At 43.2% G+C, this 23253-nt stretch overlaps 1 protein-coding gene across 3 annotated transcripts; it reads left to right on the forward strand.

Moving 5' to 3' along the window:
• The first annotated feature begins 439 nt into the window (after window positions 1-439).
• znf652 (zinc finger protein 652) lies at window positions 440-23147 on the forward strand. 3 transcript variants are annotated; one of them, XM_072693875.1, is made up of 6 exons: window positions 440-728; window positions 12238-13773; window positions 14985-15132; window positions 15341-15456; window positions 19084-19228; window positions 20813-23147. In XM_072693875.1, exons 2-6 carry the CDS (start codon window positions 12748-12750, stop codon window positions 21397-21399), a joined length of 2022 nt encoding a protein of 673 aa, XP_072549976.1. In that variant the 5' UTR covers window positions 440-728; window positions 12238-12747; the 3' UTR covers window positions 21400-23147. The 3 variants fall into 3 exon arrangements, with proteins under 3 accessions (XP_072549976.1, XP_072549974.1, XP_072549975.1); XM_072693873.1 differs by lacking the exon at window positions 440-728 and adding an exon at window positions 743-869; XM_072693874.1 differs by lacking the exon at window positions 440-728 and adding an exon at window positions 11486-12051.
• The last annotated feature ends 106 nt before the right edge of the window (window positions 23148-23253 follow it).

Genomic DNA, 23253 nt, shown 5'->3' on the forward strand with positions numbered 1-23253 from the left:
CATCAGTACACACTCTATTCCTCCATCTACACCTTCATCAGTACTCACTCAATTCCTCCATCTACACCTTCATCAGTACTCACTCAATTTCCCCATCTACACCTTCATCAGTACTCACTCAATTTCCCCATCTACACCTTCATCAGTACTCACTCAATTCCTCCATCTACACCTTCATCAGTACTCACTCTTCCTCCATCAGTACTCACCTACTCTATTCTGTTATACCTTTTCTATAACTCCCTCTACACCTTGCTCTAAACGTAGATCCCTTAATTCCATCCCCTGTACCTCTTCTCTAAGGCTAAAGTTCCCTCTAAGGAGAACTTGGGACGCTAACTGGAGCGCGCAATTTCCCCCCTTCCAGACGAAGACGCGCGCGCCCCCGCGCAGCCCCGCCAGCTCCGGGCGCTTCTGTACCGGAGGCGCGAGACCTGGGCCAGAGCAGGCCGCGAGCTCAACCGCCACGTAGCGAGGAGACAAGCGTTAACGAGCGCGAGCGCCGGGCAGGAGCTGCCGTCCAGCTTCTCCGCGGTGTAAAGCGCGTGCAGGCGGCTGCAAACCGTGAACGTTTCCTTAACAAGGAGCCGGAGAGAGCCTAAAAACACACACCAACAAAAACACACAACAACAGACACATTAGTAGGTTATTCCTCCACGTCTGTGGATCTTTCACTCTCTTGCAACTTGGAGTGCACGCGCTTAGAGAGAGGGCGCTCGCGATACGGGTGAGTAGTGCAACGACGAGAAGTGCGGAGCAGCTCTCGCTCGCCACAAGTTCATTTTCTGCGTTTTTGCATTTTTCTTATTTCTTTACGAAGATGGCAAGCGTGCACGCCCGGGAAATCCTCACACGAGCAGCCGTGCAGGTAGGACGCTGTCACGGACGAGCGGTGCTCTTTAGACTCTTTTTGCACGGGGCGAAAATGCAGTCGGTAGGGTTTTGTTTGCAAAGAGGAGGAGGAGGAGGATTCTTCAAAAAATGCACTTCATCCCATACCAAGAAATAAGGGGGTTTTAATGCATACAAAATAGGCTGGGCGAGACGGCATTAGCTGCAGTTTCCCGGTGCATGCAGCCTCAGCCAGGCGAATCCGAGGGAGTGAAAAATCTCAGGAGCAACGTGATGGAAATTAAATCTGGGCGGTTTTAGGGGGGTTAAAAGAGTGAAAGTCGTCCGCAAACGTGGATACGCTCCTTTTCTGTGTGTAATCACTCCTATCGGGATGCAAACGCCTGGCGCCTGGACGAAAAGTAAGGCAGAAGCGGCAGGGCTTAGGTCGGGTTGGTATTTTGTTAGCTAGCCGGTTGCTAACAGGCACGCAGCTGTGCTCTCGCGGCCACCAAAGCAGCACTAGCTGCGCTGCTAACCGGCTAAGCTGGACTAGCCCAGCGAACGGCCTGCTCGTCTCGTCCTGTGTTTTCTTCCCCCGACCAACCAAGCTTTCCCTTCAGCTTAACCCTTTCTTTGCGTCGATTCCCAGAAAGTTGCTCTTTGTCAGAGAGCTGCTGCGCCAGCTTATCGACGCCTAACCCAGCCGGCAGACCCGGTCTAAGGTCATCCACACTGCGGGGTCTTCCTAACTTTGGAGCCTTATTTCGGCGGTGGACTTTGCTTGTGAAACGGTGGAGGCCCTTATGAAAACTGCCAAGCTCGCTAAAGCACGGCTAGCTGGCTAACTTAGCCTTCTTTTGGTCGGGGCAGAGGAATTTCCACTCGCCCCCCCTCCCCTCCTTCCTTCTCTGGAAGTTTCAGGCCTCTGTCAACTGTCAACACACAAAACGCTCCTAATTTATAGCCCACAGACAACTACCAGCCATGTTTCCCTGAAGGTGATCACATAGCTTAGCTAGCTAACTAATTGTTTAGCGGTTGCTTCGCTACGCTTCTGTGGATGTGGTTGCTCCCGCTTTTCCAGAGCCCCTTCATACACACACACACACACACACACACACACACACACACACACACCAGAGCCTCCTGATGTTGCAGTTTAACACAACTACACATTTGTCTTGGCAGGGATGGTGTTTCGCTGTTCCCAGTCAGTAGGATAATCATTTGATCAGGTTTGGGCCAGGTTACCCTTCAGGAAACTGGGAATGTCATGTATTGACTGAAGGGGTTCTGGGATATGATTTGGAGATCTACCTGGAAAATTGTGGATCAAAATGTGTTGAAACAAAAAATATTCCAGTGAATTGCAAGAACAAGGTTGACTAGATGGATAAAAGGAGGGATTATAGGCCATGAACAGTGATTCTGCAACCTGTGACCACTTGCTGAGCTGTGAAATTGACCACAGATGGAGACGGGACTCATAGGTGGTGTGAAATGTATAGGAAAGGTGAGGGTCAGTCTTGCAACAGGATGTTATTGTGTGTGTGTGTGTGTGTGTGTCATGTGTGATAAAAGTGGCCCAGAATGACCACGATAAACCGTTGCTGTCAGACAAAAAAAACCTTGTATCTGCATTTTTAGTTTTTCATGTTTTGACGCATGTTGACTCTGGCTTCTGTTCTTTACGTTGGGTCAGTAATTTCAGGACCAATAGAAATGTTTCAAAATGACTTGGAATAAAATGTTTAATGTTGACTTTCACTTTAATTAAATACAATAAATGAACTCTTCTGTGAAGTTGCTATTTTTGGAGATGCAAAAAAGATTGTAATTAGCCATCAAATCATTTTGGAGCATTTCTATTGGTCCATTCATCATTTTGAGAAAATGTTAAGGAGAACGGCCAAGATGAAGAACGTGTGAGACACCAGTTTCAGGTCACCAGTTTGATCCTGTGAACCATCAGGGGAGCACCTAATCTATAACTGCGCCCCGGGTGCTGTAGCTAGGGCTGCCCACTGCTCTGGGCATGTGTTCACTGTGCGACTGGGTTAAAGTCAGTGGTGTCTTAAATTTAATATAAGACGTGTGTGTGTGTTTGTTCATCATGGCTAGAATAAAACCTTCACATTTTAATGTAAGTTCGTGTAAAAGGCATTTTTAAACAAATCGTCAATTGCAACCTTCTATTATTGATCATAAGATTTGCACAAAATGAATTTGTAACAATGAAAAGGGAAGTAGTTAATTAAGCTAATGCTAAGACTCGCCACACAAGCTAACACTTTATCCATAACACAACAATACAGTATACAACATGGTTCGACATCCGTGCACTATCTTATGGCAAGGGGCTGCAGATGATAATTGGAGTGATCATGGCAAGGAAACCTGCAAAAGCTAGTAAAGCAAGTTCAGTGATTGAGTTTTCCCCCCACAATTAATATCCATGCCTTTCCTGACTGGAGATTTTATTACACACTGTGTTGAAGTTTAGTGTCATCAGATTCCCTGAAACCTTTAAATTGAAAGTAAAAGAAAATACAAAAGACATGCTTTCATAATGAATATTATTGACTTTATGAATAAGAATAATTTTCATCCAAAAATAAAATCTAGCGTTCACATTGAAGAACAATGTGACATGGAAGCAGCAGAGATCAATAAAAATACACACAAATAAATAGAAAGATAAATATAAAAAGGATGAAAGCTGAGTATAAGCAAATTATTTTTAATTAAAAATGTATAAGTGCATTGATGATTTGCATGGCCTTGTCCAAATATGTCTTCCAGAATTTTACAGATGTTATTTTTCCAAAGGGGAATTATTTTGCTGTTTGTGTGAACTACATCTTAACCAAGGATACCTGAGGCTTAAACCATAACAAAAAAAAGACTTTTTTTTTTTGTTAAAGCTTAAATAAGTGTATTAGAGGTGTTTGGGAGTGGTTTAGAAGCTATAGAAGTGCTCATGGGAAAGATCTGACATGCTTACATGCACAGAGCCAGTATTCATCACTAAAAGACAGGGCTCCATCACATTCCCACAGAATTCTTAACACACTGTGAGGGAAGAGGCATGTACTCGACAGGGTTCTGTTAAAGTCTGAGATTTTGCCAGGAGACATTAACAGCTCCTCTTTGTTTGTTTTTGTATTTTGATTTTGAATAAGTACAGCATTATTGTATGTCAGTGCTTTAATTTAATAACAGTAGCAATAAATTTGTTGAAATGCTCTAAATGCATCTTCAGGAACCAGATATGAAAAATCTGTGGTTCTTTTTGACATCAGTATAAGGACACCAATGTGAGGGAGGATCTGTACTAAAGATACATTAGGCAGAATATTTGGATATTTTTTTATATCTCTCCAGATCAGGAGTGTATTCAAAAGTATGTAATTATCTGCAATAGATTGTATCTCTTAAAAAGCCTGAATAAACAGCAGTGTGCTGAGCTGAGCAGTCTTGGTACACATACAAAGAATTCTGTTCTAATTTAGTAAGTACTGAACTTTAATTTAACCAAATTGCTGCATTGAAAAAGTGCTGAACATTCGATAGTTTGTATGTTTCTGATTCTGATAGATTCTGTAATGCATAGGCCTGCCGCGATAATTACGTTATCGACTTATCGTACGATAAATGGACGTGTCCACGATAAGTTTAGCAGACGCCGATAATAGCCAATCGGTTTTCGTGCGAGTTTGAAAAAAAGGCAGCAAGATTTCTGCAAGGCACACGGTGCTGCTCTCTCGCCGGCTCGAAGACATGTCTGTGCCAGACAGCGACATCTATCTATCGGTTAGGAAACGCGTGCGTTGCACACAGAGGGGGCAGACGCAGGTGGAGGCGTGTTAGCTGGCGAGCATATTCGAGGCTAATAGGAATTTGCAAAAAAAAAGTTACACAGATCCAGAAAGAAAGTTTGGAGAAGTAATTCAAGATGGACTTGGTTTCAAAGCCACATTGCACTGCTCCAGTGTGGGAACACTTTGGCTTTAAGCCAATTGAGCATGGAGAGCCCATCAGCTTTAACGAGGCGGTATGTCGTCTTTGTCTAAAAACAGTGGCAACAAAAGGTGGTAATACAACTAACCTAAGAGCCCATTTAAAGCACAACCATCCAGTTCAATTTACCGAGCTGGAAACAAAGACCCCGGTTGGAGAGGGGGCGTCCAAGCAGGTGACTATCACGGATGCCTTTGCTCGACTGTAAATATATAAGTGATGGCGTAAAATGGCGCACGATTACAAATAGTGTAACTCACTATATAGCCAAAGAGATGCTGCCGTTAAATACGGTGGAAAAACCAGCATTCAAAAACTGCCATTCCAGCTTTATATAATGAAGTGAAAGACGGCATTCTGAAGGAGATAAGACATCGCATTTTACTCTGCATGTTACAATATTATCGTTTATCGCGATAATTTAGGAGACGATTAATCGTCCAGAAAATTTCGTTATTGTGACAGGCCTAGTAATGCATGTCATTTAATCTTTGCTTCAGAATGTTTTAAATGTCAAAGTAAACCTTGAGGATCAGATAATACCGGTTGGTATTTAAATACAGTTTAAGTATCAGACATTTTAAAATGGTATTCAGAAGCTTTATTAACATAATTCTACAAAACAAAAAAAGAAATATGATTCACTGCTGAGACAGAAAAATCTATTTTGAAAGTATCCTAAAATGAGTTAAATCAGAATCGCCCAGCACTGACTGTAACCATCAGATCATCTTCAATATTCTCCCCAGCTCTGCTTCCTTGCGAAGTGCCTCATGCTGTCATGACTTTGCTTTTAACTTTGGTTAACAAAACCGCAGTCAAGAAGTTTAATTACTTGTTTTCCAATCTCTCACTCTCTCGCTCGCACACACACTGTCTATCTCTCTTCCTTTCTGTCTTGCACTCTTTTGTAAGAGCTTGGCTCATTGTGAATTCTTGGTATGATGTCTTGGCCATCTGTTAGCTCCAGACTAAATTAGTAAGGTGAGATTAGTTGCAGTTGCCTGAGTTTAGCAGACGGCTAATGCCACACAGATCTTATGAGAGGCAAAGAACCTATATATAAAGGGTACCGCTTACACCACACACTACAGGTGGGCAATATGAGGATACTTATCATTATCATGCTGTGAAGTGTACTTAACCTCTTAATCTTTTTTTCCTTTCTCACTTTATCACACTCACTTTGATATCATTTATTATTGGAACAAGACAGTTTGCACTGCTTTGCATGTAGTTACTGATTAGTAATCTTTAAAGTGTAATAAAAGTGATGGAGCATAAGGGGTTAAACACTGACCAACTAAGTACAAAGAGCATAGCAGGGTGAAAATCGCAGTACTCAGACTATTGTAATGCATATTGGCTCATTATCATTAAAAAGTTCAATAATAATATGAATTATTATATAATAATCAATCGTAAATTAATCGAAACCAGCGCTTAGAACCTCTAGTCAACCTAATCTTGCCCATGTTGATTAGTTAACATTTCTTAAATTCTGTTAGTACTTTCTTTACTGTGTATGTTCATTTATTGTCCCCATGTGTAGTCACATGACTCCACTCTATCCAGTCTGTGATAGGGCTGCATGATATTAGGAAAAACTGACCAATAAATTCCAATAAATATTTTTTCTTCTTTATATTTTGCGATATTAAATTATCACAGATTCCACGAGAAGTGGTTAATCCTACGTCATGATTAATAATGTCCTCTGTGTATCCAATATTGGAATAATATTAAGAACAGTGTGTTTTCTTTTTGTTCGGCATTGCACAGGACATTGCCTGTTCTGCGATTTGACTACTGCACATGTGCACATTGCGATAACAAAGCTATGATGATATATTGTGCAGCCCTGGTCTGAGACATGGAAGGAACAATGAGGAGAACTCTAACACTGAGCAAACTGAGCAACTTGTAAAATAATTTATTAATCGTAATGGGGATTAAATGTATTAATTGTGATATTGATTTGAGTTCATATAATGGGTAGCAGCTACATCAGCATGCATACGTTTGATTCACGTTCCCACTGTTTGTGTTGGCGTCAAGGAAACGTACAGCTTGCAGCTTAGTGACTGTTAGTTTTGTGTAAAATCAATACAACACTTTCTTTTTGATGCTTAGAAAGATTATAAATGTGTAATAACCACACCGTGAGTGAGTAAGTACGATAGTTACAGAGATTTCGATGCTCAGGCGGTTGCCCACATCAAAGAGACTCATAGTGTGTGAAACAAACCTGCATGAGTCATCCTCTTCATCCTCACCCATGAGGAAGAAGATTAGCCTGGCATTGTGAAACAGAGAGAGTGAGATCAAGAGAGAAAAATGAGGCAGTAAAGGTAGTTGAATTTTTCAATGAGATGTCACTCTCCTCTTTACCCACAGACCAGTGTGTGGCCACCTTCTATAAGTGAGTGAGTGTTGTGCACACTCTGCATTAAGTATGCCATCTTGCACGTCTCTGAGTACACACACATGCACACACTGGTGGGTTTTTGACACAGGATTGCTTTTACCCAGTTTTCTTTCATCATGCATAATTAGTGTTTTTCGGTGGGAAGATGCTGCACTGTACTGCAAGGGCATAAAGTGTGTCACTGCTCGCTGCTCAGCGCTCTACTAAATACCACAACTGCAAATCAATCCGTGCCCTCTTCATTGAGCTGCTTAGCTAGTTATCCGGCTAACTCCAACGAGTGCTACAGAGTGCCCTGAAAACGATGTGCATGCTGCTGTGCCCCTGTCCCCAATCTATAAGCCTCCCTTCATGCCTCCTTAATCTCGCACCCGATTCATTTGTTGGAAGCCTGAGCGTTCATGAGTCACTGAGGTCGAGCTTGTGTTTCCGAATGGGCCAGCTAACCAATGTAGCCAGGTTCAACCAATATAGGGGTGGGGTTCTTCGGGGAGGTAATGGAGGGCTGCTGTCCAGCACAGTTTGGCCTTGATTCCCACTCAAACACACCTGGATCAAATGGTCTGTTAATTACCAGGTGTAGTGGGTGTGTTGGAGCAGGAATTCGCCAAACCGTGCTAGACACCTATCCTCCAGCACTGGATTTAAAGAACTCTAATACAGGGTTAGGTGTGAAGAAATATGGTTAAAATTGAGCCGCACCGTGTATCGTTGATTGGTGATTATCATGGAATTGGTGCCCGTTAACCAATGACTGTGCTGACCAATCATAGTGCTACTTGTGGTTACGTTCAAAGGGTTTCTCTGTTGCAGTGAGTCAAAACGAGGTACTGTACAGATACCTTTTTGTTTACCGTGGTATAACCAGTGTCCTTAATGTTCAGCGGGTGCCTAAAGCTACTGTACCAGGTGAAAGGTACTTGAACCTTTTCATAACCTGAGCAGTGACCTTCCAGTCCCAAGCTCACTTCTCTAACGTTTAGGCCACAGCAGCCATCCTCCCCACCCTTGTTTGGAGTATGGGGGCATGTGGGCAATGCAACTGCAAAGGAAAGTGGTACAGTTATGTTCCCTTAAACCTGAACAACAACAAACCAAAGAAATGTGGTACAGTCAAGTGTACAACTTCAGTACCTTAGTTAGGGTAGATAATTGTACCGTTTTCCTCTGCAGTTGCATTGCCCTTGTGCCCCTACAACCCAAACAAGGGTGGGGAGGATGGCTGCTGTGGCCTAAGGGTTAGAGAAATCTGCTTGGGACTGGAAGGTCACTGCAAGTACCTTTCACCTGGTACAGTAGCTTTAAGGCACCAGCTGGACATTAAGGACACTGGTTGTACCATGGTTGACAAAAAGGTATCTGCACAGTACCTCATTTTGACTCACTGCAACAGAGAAACTCTTTGAATGTAACCACAAGTCCAACGCTGTGGAGCAGTGGAACTGCTGCCAATAGGTTCATGTTTACCTGCTCCAGAGAGTCCTATTGTATTGGCAGTGCTTCTCTACAGGGACTAAACAAGCTATCAGTGTGTGTATGTATTTGCACATCAGTGTTGGCAATGGTTGCAAGTAGCTTGGACGTGTAGTGACTAATTAATGGGTACACGGTAATGGAAAACAGAAAGGAAACATAAGTAGAAGCCACTCTCACTTTCAGTATTTTGACCTGTCATGAATCATCATATTATAGTCATTCAGATTGCTCACATCTAAATTAAGATATTCATGTATTTTGGTAAAAGTAAAGGGGAAGTCATTCAGTTAAAATAATGCCATTTTAATGTATTTGGTATGTAACCTAATGATGTCAAGTGCTAGTGTTTTATCCATATCACACTGGGGTCCAGACCGTCTTTCTCGACACAACCATTTTGTTCCCCTTCACTGTCGAGTCCCGCTGTGCATTAAGGGAAGTGCTTGTGGTTGACTTGGGATCAGGCCAACAGGTCTGCTGTTAATGTCTCTCTAGGCATTGATGCCAGCAAAACGTCAGTTTCTTGCTGATTGAACCATCTGTTGCAGCACAACTCTTCACGTATGTGCACTCGCACGCAAATACACTCGACCTGTGCTAGAAGCGGGTTTCCATACTCCGAAAGCATAAGAAAATGGTATACATGCAGCAGCACCCACGCACTTCCACCTCACAGCACACACCTGTGCTTGCTTGTTTGAGTGGGCTGCAGCGAGTGGTACATTGTACAGGAGGTACATAGTAAATCTGAGGATTGCACAGTATTGGAAGTATAGGTGTGTTGTGTTATTGCAGTATAGAAATCGATTAATTTAATTTACAGTTGTGGGGTTTTTGTTTTTATTTATTTATTTATTTATTTATTTTTAATAATGAGCATCCTGACCAACCTCAGACATTCATATCATGTCCAATTCTACTATAGATTACCCTTCTTGCGAATCTCACATTTAAATCTGGTGCGCCGCAACACATTCTTCGTTACAGGATTCATTACTGCCAATACAGATAACAGATAAACACATAGCTGTGACCCCTTATGCACCCATCGTGTGGTCACACACTTGGCGCGCATGCCGATTCTCAGAAAGCTGCAGAGAGTACAGGAAGGTAGCGAAGTGTGTCTGTATAGGTGTGGGTGTATGTGGGAGTGTGTGGTGTTCTATATATGTGTGTGTGTGTGTGTGTGTGTGTTTGTGTGTTGGTGTGTAACTGCACTGATCAGTCTGATTTAACGTTCAGCAGGCATTAGTTGCGTATTTTAAGCGTAATGTTATTTAGCAGTTAGCACGGACGCATAGTTTGCTTGCACATACTTGCAGACGGGCATGCTGTTCATGCACACACACACACACACACACACACACACACACACACACACACACACACACACACAGCGAAGACAAGTCCCTGAGATGCAGGAAGTTAAGGCTGAGACCGTTAAGGGTAGAGTGTGGTTGAACTGCACTTTTTCTTGTTTGGGTAGACCCTTTTTTATTTGTTGTTAATTAGTTGTCATCTTCTCTTTTACCATCCACACTTGGGTTCTTGTGTTTGACCTTCACAGGTCTTTGAGGTTAGCCAGGGGTCGTTCGCGTAGCCGCACCCAGACCTTCACCTGTTTATTTTCAGAAGGAATACGAAACCTAGGTGTAGTCCTTTTCTTTTTGTGAACGTTCCTTGAAAACATGTTTGTAGACCACCAAATACACAGATTCCCACAAAACGCACTCATACTGAAAACTGTGGTTTCGTTCTGCCTCTGAGGTGAATAACTGCCACAGCCGTCGGTTGACTAAATCTTCATTGTTCATTCTGGCTAAACAGTTTAGCTAAGACAAGTAGCTTAACTTGGCAGCTGCAGTGTCTATCTCTACTTTCGTTCTTACTGTTTATTATGCAGTAATTATTGATCATATCGTCACTTTCTCTCTCACACAAGAAATTGAATTTCCCTTTTTTTAGGGGGGGGGGGGGGGGGCATACTTTCAAAGTTGGTCTTTAAGTTGTGTCAGATGTTCATGAGGAATGGACCAATAAGAAATGGAATCAAATCTTTTACATTGACTTTCATTGCAAGTTAAGGTTGTTTCCTCTCCTGTAAAGCTGCAGGTTTAGAGAGACAGCAACTTGATTAGTGTAAACCGAGTGTGACTGAGCTTTAGGCCAGAAATCTACCCAAGAATGCAAATGCCAACACCCAGCCAAAGTTCAGCAAATGCACGGTCCTGCTGTACAAACTCAATGTGTGTTCTTCCGTTACTGTGGCGGTTATTATTCAGGGAGGTAGATGAAGGACTAATTGAAATCAAAACTGGTCCGCCATGACAGTGGGTGGCGGTACAAGACAACTTGGCGGTCGCTGTCTTGCCTTCTTGCAGCAACACTCATAATGCAGCTCTCGCTTATGTCGCATTATGAAAGGGGTCCTGACATTTTTGAACGCTACTATGCTTGAAACCTAGTCTGTGTAGCTTGAAGCGCCTGCATTTGCATGTCTGCGTGAAGTATGTTTCAGTCCTTGCTCTTGACATTTACTGTGAAATAAACCAAAGGCAACTTTTCAACATTGGCTTGATTCTCAGTGTTTAGTTCTGTGGGGTTCTAATTTTATGGCATTCCCTAACTCATGCCAGTAAACTTCACCTTGTCGCGTCTCTGTCACTATTTCCTTTGCTGACTGTGATTTTTTTGAATCAGTCTTCTCCAATGAATCAAATGCAATGAATCATCGTCTGGATTGTGGTGGTAACATACCCAAGCAGTTCTCTTGACTGGAAATACAGCCCAGTACCACCTAAGCTACATGACACCCCAGATTTGTTTAATATTTGTTATCCAGTCTTAACAGCTGAGTCATTTTAGGTGCAGCCTGAGGTTACGGTAGTTAAGCAGTGGTATGCAGGCCTACAACTGATTTCGTGGACATATTAAATATTCAGGTGTTTGTGTGTGTGGAAGAGGTGTGTGTGTTTTTAAGGGTTTAGTTTTCTCTACTCAGCTCCTTTGTGGTTTTAATTTAAGTTGCTCACACACGCTCACACACAGAAGTGAAACGTTTGCGGTCAGGAGTGTGTGTGTGTGTGTGTGTGTGTGCGCCTATATTTGTGTGAGTTGTAGTGAGATTTTTAGATCTCTGCACCTTAACCAGACAGCAGTTTCATTTCTCTCTCCCACACAAACACACACTCTCATGTATGGGATGGTGAAAGCCTGACTTGTCATTCGAGAACGAAAAATGGTTCAACTAGATCTGCATCTGCTTTTTTTTTTTTTTTTTTTAACCTGTCAGGTAATATTAACTTGTGTGCAATCTCTGTATGTCTGTATAGCATCCGTTGAGCTTTGTGAACACATGTTGAATAATCATATTTCTGTTTCAGATAGTCTTATATTGGTTACTGTGGCTTTTTGTGTGTGTGTGTTTTATCAGCAAGCTAAATTAAACTTTCTTCTTCTTTTTTTTTTTTTTACACAGGCAGTGTATGGAAGCAGGCTTCTGAAGCAGGACTGGCAGGCTGCTATGACCGTGAGAGTCCTTGACATCTTTAACTGATTCAGCAGATATTAGCAGTGGGTGAGAAGTTTGCACAGTCATCTACAAAGCGCGCTCTCAGAGTGGTGGAGATACCTCCGACCCAGGAGCTGCTTTGGCCCAACATGAGCACAGCATACATGTGATTGGCTTCGTAGTAATAAGGAAACCACGGACCTGCCGAACAAACCTTTCTCTCCATCCGTCTTCTGATGCGGAGGCCATGGAGGCTCAGTTTGGTTTAGGTTGAAGTGTCGCTGGGGTCCCACCCCTTCCTTTCCTCTCCTGTCTTCACTTCACCCCTCCTCTTGCTCTCTCAGGGAGGGGTAGGATCAGACCCTTTTTGAGTCTTTTTAGCTGCCTAGAGGAAACAGCCACATCACGAGAACGATACGGACGACTCTAAGCTCTCTCCTGACACACACACACACATTTGACATCATACACATACTGATGAAGTCGTGCCAGACCCTGAAAGAAGAGGTATCTGATCTAGAAGCCATGTCACAGGACGAGGGGCAAAGGGCTCATCCCGCACAGACCTACTACCACCACTCCCCTTCAGCGGACAGCGACCTATCATTAAAGCTCTACAGGCAGGAGGCCGGGGCCAAGCCCTACTCAGTGTTGGTTGACAACAAGATGGCTGCCAAATCAGTAATGCAGGTGTCTCCTAACCTAGACCCAAACCCTGTTCCCCTTCAGCAGTACTACAAAGAAGGGTCCGGTGCAGCCGGGTCTGAGGGGGCCACAAGAGGCGGAGCCACAAACGACGCAACATCTGAGGACACTGAAGAAGAGGATGAAGGCCAGGAGGAGGAAGAGGAGGAATTTAAACGAGCGCAAATCATTGTGGAGGTAAACCTGAACAACCAGACTTTGCACGTTTCTAAAGGAGAAAAGAGTAGCCCGGCGAACCCTGCAGGAGAGGAAAAAAACAGTGAAGAAGAAGAGGAGGAGGAGGAGGAGGAAGAAGAAGAGGAGGAGGAGGAGGATGACAGCATAGAAGAGGAAAGCTCAGAGGAGGATCTGGACGAAGACGAGGAAGAAGAAAACGGCAGTCGGAGGCTGAGGGCCAAGCGGCCGCTCCGAGGTCGAATCAGAGCCAAGCCACGCCAAAAGACCCGCCGTGTGGCCAGGGCAACCGCCGCCGTAGCGTCAGCAGCGACCACTGGCATGACAACCAGGGGGCGGAGGAAGAGCAATGAAGTCCTGCCCCAGAAGCGCAGGTCCACTCGCGATGGAAAAAGCTCCGCCCCTTCATCTGCTTCAGGGGGTGCGGCCAAGGGAGAGGGGGAGGAACGCGAGACGCTGACCTGCGAGAAATGCCCACGCGTGTTCAACACACGCTGGTACCTGGAGAAGCACATGAACGTCACGCACAGGCGGATGCAGATCTGTGACAAGTGCGGGAAGAAATTTGTGCTGGAAAGTGAGCTGGCGCTGCACCAGCAGACGGACTGCGAGAAGAACATTCAGGTGAGAGGTGTGGCGCGGTGGGGCAATACGGCCAAAAATCTTATCACAATATTGTTAATAAATGTACATTAACATACTGTAGCTGCAGGTTTGAGAGCTATTTCCATCCTCTCACACACACACACACATTGCCATAGACTTACAACGTAGGCTCGCTTGAACCCCCCCCAACCAATCCTAACATCCTAACTGAAGTGGCTCACTGGTCTGATTCACTACTACGGCCCAGGGGGGGTGTAAGTTAGAATCCCGCTTTGCCATCAGCAGCTGGAGTACAAGAGAGCACAATTGGCTTTGCTCTGTCTCCAGGGGTAGATGGTGCTCTCTCCCATCATCGCTCCTAAGCAGTGTTGGCCGGCACAGGCGTCTGTTAGCTGGTGCAGTGGTTGGGGTTGGGGATCCGGAGCTTTCCTCAGAACGCATCAGCATATGTTGTGGCACAGTCAGATCTTATTTTACTGAGGTGTTTTGCACATGAGGAATTTCTTACCATGTTTAATATACAGCATTCTGAAACAAACAAAGCAAACGTGATAGATGGTGAAATATAGGTATTATAATAGCCAAATGTGAGGAGGGTGAGCAGTCTAAGGAAGCAGCTCTTGTAATCATTGTGTTAAAGCAATGTGGTCACTGTTGCACAAGTTACACAGGTGCTGTGCAATGTAATAATGAATTTTGATAAAAGTGTAAAAATCTTTAATCGTTATCCTTTTATGCTCTGAAGTTTAATCCATATTCTAATGTTAAAATGCATTGAAAGTGAAAGGTCAGATTTGAAACAATCATGTCTCCTGAAGAGGGAGCCAGAGAGTCAGCTGTAAGAGAATGGGACAGGAGACCTTTAGTGGCTTTGACCCTAGCGTTTGACTCTACTGTAAAATACACTATATGGACAAAAGTATTGGGACACTTGCTTGTTTATTGTGTCTTCCAAAAATAAACCAAATTCTTTTAGATTCTGGAGCATTGCTAATGCCTGGCATTAGGCTGCTCTTTGAGAGTCCTATTCTATGAGCAGTATTTCTCTACAGGCATTAGGCAAGCTGTTTGTGTGCATTTGCACGTCTAGCTCAGCAGTTTAACGTAGCATTTATTAGAAGGGGTGTCCACAAACATTTAGTGTATGTTGGAATTTACATTTGCTATCTCTGAATGGCTTATTTAACAAGTTTGTTTGTGTGTATTTTCTCTTCTGTTTGGTTCCTCAGTGTGTTTCATGTAATAAATCCTTTAAAAAGCTGTGGTCACTTCATGAGCACATTAAGATTGTCCATGGCTTTGCCGAGAAGAAATTTGCCTGTGAGATCTGTGAGAAGAAGTTTTACACAATGGCCCACGTCCGCAAGCACATGGTTGGTGAGTGATTTAAAAACGAAATGTTAACTAAATGTTTGTACCCCACAAATACCCATGGTGGGTACCCCCAAATGTATAGAGTGCCTATCCGTAAATGAACCCTCTACATCCTAATTAGCATATAGCCTTTGTAATGAAGACTGAAGAATGATAATGTGTTATTAGAGCCAGGAGCTATATATACATCTCTCTGATCCTCTTCTTCCAGCTCACACTAAGGACATGCCGTTTACCTGTGAAACCTGTGGAAAATCCTTTAAGCGTAGCATGTCCCTAAAAGTTCACTCGCTCCAGCACTCGGGAGAGAAGCCTTTCCGCTGTGAGGTAAACACACACACACACATACATGGAGCTGTCACAATAATTGCATTATCAACTTATCGTACAATAAATGGACTTCTATATATGACCTCTATATTGTTCATTAAGTTTACTCGCGTGTTGATGTAAGACTGAACCTCACCAATATTTTAACCCCACCTGCAGACACACAGACCCCAGCAGTTGTCTATTACAGATGCATTTGTTCAACAGTGTAACTATAAACGTGACCGCACAAAATGGTGCATCAGACAGATGTTGTAACTCTATTATGCAGGCAGTGAGATGGTGCCACTGAACTAGCATTTACATAAATGTTATTAAAGTGAATAGCTCATTATATCAGTGAAATAAAACGATCTTAAAATGACAATAATATTGTTTAAGGCAATTACTTCTGGTACAATATCATACAAAAATACAGTTATCATGACAGGCTTACATACAGTCTTGTGGGAAACGTTAGGACACCCCATAAAAGCCCTGTCTTTTAGTATATTTAAAACATATGGACATTTGGGTGTCCTAACTTTTTTTTTCCCCAAGAAAATAGCATTTCTGTAATTTATTGGTTTAGTTATGTTACCTCTATCTCTCAGTATTGTTTCAGTAAAGATTAAATGTCCATATGTTTACCAACAAAAAAAACCTAACTTTCTAACTTTCACATGACAGTAAACACATGCCTGTATTCTTACACAGACGCTTCTGCCCCCATTGTTAAACAGCAAGGCAACATGAGCTCTGTGAGGAGAATTTGTGCATATGCACACCCAAATGCTACCACATTCAGGAGTCCTTTCACAGTAAAGTACAGAAATTCCTGAATAAAGCCCTTTTGTATTATCTCTATATGCCATGTCTGCGTGGGTGTGTTTAGTGGCCAGGTTGAGTTTTAATGACTGAACTGAAAATAAAAATAGCCCTCTGCATCTGTTCCACTGCATCCCTATAAACAAAACAGACATTTACATAAAGGTTTCATAATGCTTGTTTCATTTCTGGTTTTGTGACTACTCATATTTGCAATATTTCAACAAGCACTGTTTTATAGAAACTTTCACAAAATGCCCTCTCAAGGCAGCATCACAATTTTTATAGCACATTTTAAAAGTGAAACTGTTGGCTGTGGTCATGGTGTTAATTTTGGCCGCTGCTGTGTTTAGATATTAGCTCATATGTTGACCCGTCTATGAACAGAAAACTGCTTTGCAGTTCTTAATAATGAACTCAATTGTGCTGCAAGCTGGCAATAGTGTGTTTGCTTTAGGTTGAAGGCTGAAATACTTGACTTTGGCAAAATTTGCCAAACCAGTGCACCCATACTGTGCATACAGGTTTTTCGTGTCTGAATGTCAGTCTGTGACTGGAGAGACCAGTCGGCTGTGCTTGTGGCAAGCATCTCCCTCATCGTTTTCTGTTGGTTAAATAGCTTGCATTTGCCTTTCCAGTAAGCTGGAACATCTAGATATGCATATTAAAACATAAGATCCTGTTTTTTTCCATGCCGCTTATTCTGAGCTGTTCTCTTAGACTGACTGGCCTAGATTACAGACTTAGCTTAAAGCCTAAATGTTTAAGTTAATAACAAAAAATGGGGACTTTTTATATTCATTGTTTTATGAAGATACACTTGTAGCTCATTGAAAACAAGGAGAGATTCAGTAGAATGAGCATATTCTAAACCTTTAGTCAGTACCGCATTTGTCTTTGTAACTTTATTAAAGTCATCCTGTAAAGTTTTGTTTTGAGGAACAAAAAGCTACCTTTTACATCACCACATTTTCTTATGTAACGTTGAAACCGTTATACATGCAAACATGTCAATACAGAAGTTCAACTAGTAAAAACAGCATTTAAAGTACTTATTTAAATTATATAGAAATCTGTATTGTGATATTTAACAAAACTATTGGGGTTTATATATAATCTATAGCTATTGTTTATGCTTGGCAGTGGTTACATATAGGAATGCCTTGCAGCATTTGCAGATTGTCTGATAATTCTTTAAAAGAACTTAACTTAAACGTTTTTACATTTTATTTAATGTGATTGGCTGATGCGCCCCCAAGTGGTTGAAAATTCAGCTCTGCTTCCTCTGTATCTCCACCTCAGTTGATAATGAAATGGGGAGGATATATATTATAAATAGAGGATTTAACAGATGATGAAATAGAAAGCATGTATAAATGAAACGAATTATGAATTGGAGGATATATAGATGAAACAGATGATGAAACGGATAAAGATGACTTTGGATAAGGTGTAAATTTGAATGTAGTTTGAGTGGGGAGGGTCTTTGGTGGGTGCAATGTGCTTGAGCAGAGGTCACAGTTCTAGTAAGTAAATAAGTGAGTGCAGGGTGCAGAGAGAGTATGTGTGTATGGGGTGGAGGTGTGATGTGAGCTCTTGTGTGTTGAGACTGGAGAAATAGCTTTGTGACTGACTGGAATGATGCACTGAGAGAATGAATAGAGAGGATGTATTGGATTAAATAGAGAAAATATATAGATTAATTAGATGATGAAATAAGAGGATATATAGATTGATTAGATGATGAAATGGAAAGGATATATAGATTGATTAGATAATGAGAAGAGGATATATAGATTGATTAGATGATGAAATGGAAAGGATATATAGATTGATTAGATAATGAGAAGAGGATATATAGATTGATTAGATAATGAGAAGAGGATATATAGATTGATTAGATGATGAAATGGATAATGAAATAGACAGGATATATAGATGAAATTCTGAAGCAGAAAATCCTCTGATTGGCTTTGTTTTAACCGGCCTGCTCCTCACTAAGCCCCACCTCTGCACGCTCGCTATCAACACCATGCTTTTATTTTATTTCTTTTTCTCTCAAATGTGCTAAAATGGTGGGAGACCCGCTGACGAGGGTGGCTATTCTCTTTAAAGCAGCATTATGCACGATTGGTATTTTTGCTCCTGGGCTCCCCCTACAGATGAGTGTGATTCACTTTTACATCACTTGGCATGAATTCAAATCACAATTTGAGCTCCCCCTTGTGGACAGCTGTAAACGTAAACGTTTGTTTATCAGGGAAGAAACGTGCATATTAGCTCAAGGAAATATTAACATGTAAAGGCAGACTTTCAAACATTATTTATTTTTGCTGCATCAACGCATGTATCAGGACACAGCTGTATAGAATTGTGAATGTTGGGAATCCTTACACCCCAATTACATTTTCAATGGGCTGAGTGCAGGGAAATGCAGGTATGCTAGGGATTCATTTTCCGATTCTGCATCTTAGGGTAAAGATGTTTGACACTTGTGAGAGTTTCAACCTTTTGACTTTGAGCACTGTATAGGTTTCATAAACAGGCTTCTTTTTGGTGAGTGTGGGGCCCAGAGGGTGGTCTGGGTGGAGTCTGTAAAGACACAAGCTGTGTGTGTGTGTGTGTGTGTGTGTGTGTGTGTGTGTTTGTGTGTGTGTGTACGCGCGCGTGTTCACTTGGGCTGGGCTGGGCTGTGTGATGTATAAATATCTTGGTAATGACAGGCTTATAAGATGTAATAGCAGGCCATGTCGTTTATATTACAAAGCTGTGTTTCGTTACTGCTTTCACCCACGCGCTCTATTTCTGTGTGTGCAGAACTGTGATGAGCGGTTCCAGTACAAGTATCAGCTGCGCTCCCATATGAGCATCCACATTGGACACAAGCAGTTCATGTGCCAGTGGTGTGGCAAAGACTTCAACATGAAGCAGTATTTCGATGAACATATGAAGACGCACACAGGTGAGACACACCCCAAACACTGGCTAAGGAGCTACAGCCATTCATTTAAATACAGAAGTGGTAATTCTGTTGCAAGCATTCACTCAAACAGATGGGCAGAGAAATATACACACACGTGTACACACAAATGCAGTGAAAGTCATTGCCCAGCTCAAAGACCCAGAGACTTTTGAGTCCTCTGCTTCTCTAAATCCTCTACCTAATCAGCCTTCCTTTAGCTTCTTGAGACTTTGGTGGATAGCATTTTTGTGGTGGAACACACCCAGAGCTCTCCAGATGTGCCCTTTAATAACACACGCCACCATGTCAAACACTCACTTAGGTCTGCTCTGGCGTGTGTGTGTGTGTGTGTGTGTACACAAATGTTTATGGACACCCCTTCTAATGCACACCCACACCGCATATCTAGTACCCTGTAGAGAACTACTGCCAATAGACTAGGACTATCTGGAGCAGAAGAATGCCAGGCATAGGCTAGAGGAGTATGAAGCCCCCCAACATTGAGCTGTAGAATGAGGGCGCTCCATCCAGTACTCTTGGGTTGAGGTGGGGTGTTGGCTCATCCAACATCCTGACCTTCCTAACACTCTCTTCACTAAATGCCATCAAATCCCTACAGCAATTTTTAAGGTCAGGGCTCTGTGCAGGCTACTGGAGTTCCTCCATGCCAAACCATATCTTTATGGACCTGCTTTGTGCACAGGGGTACACAGGAAGGGGAGGTCCCAAAACTGTTGCCACAAAGTTGAAATAAAACACATACAATTGTCTAAACCATCTTTGAAGGCTGATGCATTAACCCTTACTGCAACTGAAGGCCTATGCCCAAGCCCAGAAATACAGCCCTTAGACTGTTATCCTGCCTGTACTTTCCTGTGCTGTATTTTACGTCGTTTGTAAGCCTTACTGTTGGCACTATGCAGTCTGGTTGGTTCTGGTAACGTTCTTCTGCCATCTGCCAAACCCAGATTCATCCATCAGACTGCCAGATAGTGAGGCTTGATTCATCACTCCAGAGAACATGTTTCCACTGCTCCAGAGTTCAGTGGCTGCATGCTTGACACCACTCCAACTCACACTTGGTATTGCGCATAGTAATCTTAGGTTTGTGTCATGTACATATCAGCTATAAAGGTAAAGGTGCACGTATTTGTCACTGTACAGTGTACACTGTACAGCGAAATGTGTCCTCCGCATTTAACCCATCTGTGGTAGTGAACACACACTCACACACACACTAGTGAGCTAGGGGCAGTGAGTACACACACACCCCCAGAGCGGTGGGCAGCCAACTCCAGCGCCCAGGGAGCAGAGAGGGTAAAGGGCCTTGCTCAAGGGGCCAACAGTGGCAGCTTGCCAAGCCCGCGAATCAAACCCACAACCCTGTTATCGATAACCCGGCGCTCTAACCGCTGAGCCACCACTGCATCTACATCTTATCTAAGCCCATTCATGAAACTGGGTCAAACTGGATTGAAACATATCCAATTTTTGACTACACACAGCTCTAAACATCAGATTTAGGTAAAAAAAAAAAAATTTATTCGTTCTGCCTCAACCCTTTTGTGCTTTATATCCCTGCAGGTGAAAAGCCGTTTATCTGTGAGATCTGTGGGAAGAGTTTCACCAGTCGGCCGAACATGAAGCGCCATCGCAGGACACACACAGGAGAGAAGCCTTATCCTTGCGAGGTGTGCGGCCAGCGCTTCCGATTCTCCAACATGCTCAAAGCTCACCGTGAAAAGTGCTTCCGGGTCACCAGCCCCATGACCCTGCAGCCCTCCACCATGCCTCTTCCCATTCATCTAGCAGGCCACACCCCATCTTCCTCTGGCCACTCCCCCAGCACACCTCAGCCCTCTCAGGCCACATCCACCATTGCGGCGGTCGGCCCGGGAATGATCGGTTCCGCCTCTGGACCTCTCAGTCAGAGAGGCGGGATCGGACACGGCTTTTCTCATTTGCATATGCCGGCCACACCCACGCAGCACCATCAAACGCACACCCACACCCCTGTCCATCACTCTGGACACACCCCCATGTCGAGTCAGCACCTCTCCGTCCCGTCCTCTCTGCTGCCCCCGCCTCCTGCTCTGTTCAAGAGCGAGCCAATCAACCATTGCGCACACGAGGAGACGTATCTGAGACAAGGGTCTACGCAGCACCACTAAAAACCTCGCAAAACCATGCAGAACCCCATCAAACCGCACAGCACCATCTGCCCCACCCTGAGTCAGGTGACAAGGGGCACAGTTTCTCAGATGCATACTGTGAGTTTGGTTATGTAAGGGTGAAATTCTGCGTTTGTGTGTGCTTGAGGGGGACACACTCAACCGCTGACTGTCTTCAGAAACTCAAATGTGATCAGGAATGGTTCTTCAGAATGGTGACCTCAGTGAACCTCCTCTCTCTTTAAAAAAAAAATAAAAAATAAAAAAAAAACACGAACATGCAGACAACCTCGCAAAGCATTGTTTTACACCTCAGATACCGTTATGGAAAGATTCAACTTGCATCATAATGATGAAAACCTGCCACTGCTTTCAGATGGCACAGTCTCTCTTGCAGTCCCTTTTGTGTCCCTCGCACTCTTTTTATTGTGCATCCCCTATGTTTTTGCTCTTTTTTTTCTCTCTCACTCTCTTGTCTTTCTCACTCTTCCTTTTGTGTTTTTTGTTCTCTCTTGCTCTCGTTTTTCTCTCACTCTTGCTCTTTTCTCCCTCCCCTCCTTGCTCTCTCTTATTTCTCTCCCCCTTGCTTTCTCTTGCCCATCTCATGTTCTCTCTTGCTCTTTCCCTCAATCTCCATCCCATCACTGTCTTTCTCTCTCGCACATTCTCACTCTCTTCTCACTCCCTTTCCTCCCCTCATGCTCTTCCTTTTCTCTGGTTATCACTCTGTCCTCCTGCTCTCCATCCTCTCACGCTTTCTCTCACGCATTCTCACTTTTTTCTCTCCCGTCCTTGCACTTGTTTTCTTTCGCTTTATCGATCTCTTTGTTCTCGTTCCCTTTCACATTTCTCTCCCCTCTCTTTCTTGTGCGCTTTTTTGTCACATGTACATGCCCCCCTCCCTCTTCCTTTCTCTCCCTCTCTCTCTCTCTCTCTCTCTCTCTCTCAGCTGCTGCTGCCAAGGTTCTACGGGTTTTAAACATTTACTTGTGGAAGCTCTAACGTTCAGAGAAATTCACTTTTACAAATACAAAATGCAGTTCAAGCTTCTCTACAAAGGAATTCTACACCTTTTGTCTCGTATATATAAATATATATATATATATATAAACACTTGTTTGTGCGTGTCTACAAACCCACACATGCAGACTTTGGGCACTTAAACTCAGTAGATAAGGTAACCTTTACTTGTTTCTTGGTTGTCGTCGATTCGATCGTGTTCCACTTAAACAATTCTTTGTTGCTGAATTGGCGTTGAAGTGCGCGTCCTGGAAAAGGACCTATGGGTGCATTCTGGACGGCCTTTTCAATGCATTCAGTCGGAGGAACGTGACTGTGGAGAATGACCAATGCTGTGATGTGTCATGAGGAACTGAATGAAATGATGGAGAAAAAAAAGCGAATAATTCATTAATTGTGTTCTACGTGATCTAACCCACTTACCTGACATTTTTATTTGTAAACTTTGTTACTGTTTTTAAGAGGAAATTTCTAAGTGTGAGTGTGTTCTGGGCTAAAAAAAAAAAAAAAAAGAAGATAAGAGGTTTATTTGTACTAGTTTGTTCAATAGAATGTGCAGGAAGGGCGCTGTAGTGTACGGCTGTGTGTGTTTGTGTCGTTCTACCCCTGACGGTGCTGGTGTTGAAAGCTGCTTGTTAAGTTCTCTGTCTTTTACATGACTATCCATCATGTAGACGATGATGTGGCGCGTGTGTGTGTGTGTGTTTGGGGGGGTTGGGGGGGTTGGCTGTGTGTGTGTGTGTGTGTGTGTGTGTGTGTGTGTCAAAGCCCTATTTTGTTTGTCTATTCTCTGCACTTTACTGCTGCATTACAGGTTTGAACTGAAACTGACAG

The sequence above is a fragment of the Salminus brasiliensis genome, chromosome 12 (genome assembly GCF_030463535.1).
Source record: "Salminus brasiliensis chromosome 12, fSalBra1.hap2, whole genome shotgun sequence".
Taxonomy (NCBI): Eukaryota; Metazoa; Chordata; class Actinopteri; order Characiformes; family Bryconidae; genus Salminus; species Salminus brasiliensis.

Excerpts from the sequence above, each read along its gene's own strand:
- znf652 (XM_072693875.1), top strand. The coding sequence starts at position 12,748 with ATGAAGTCGTGCCAGACCCTGAAAGAAGAGGTATCTGATCTAGAAGCC. Across the intron at positions 13,774-14,984 it reads ACTGCGAGAAGAACATTCAG|TGTGTTTCATGTAATAAATC; the intron begins GTGAGAGGTGTG and ends TTGGTTCCTCAG. Across the intron at positions 15,133-15,340 it reads CGTCCGCAAGCACATGGTTG|CTCACACTAAGGACATGCCG; the intron begins GTGAGTGATTTA and ends CTCTTCTTCCAG.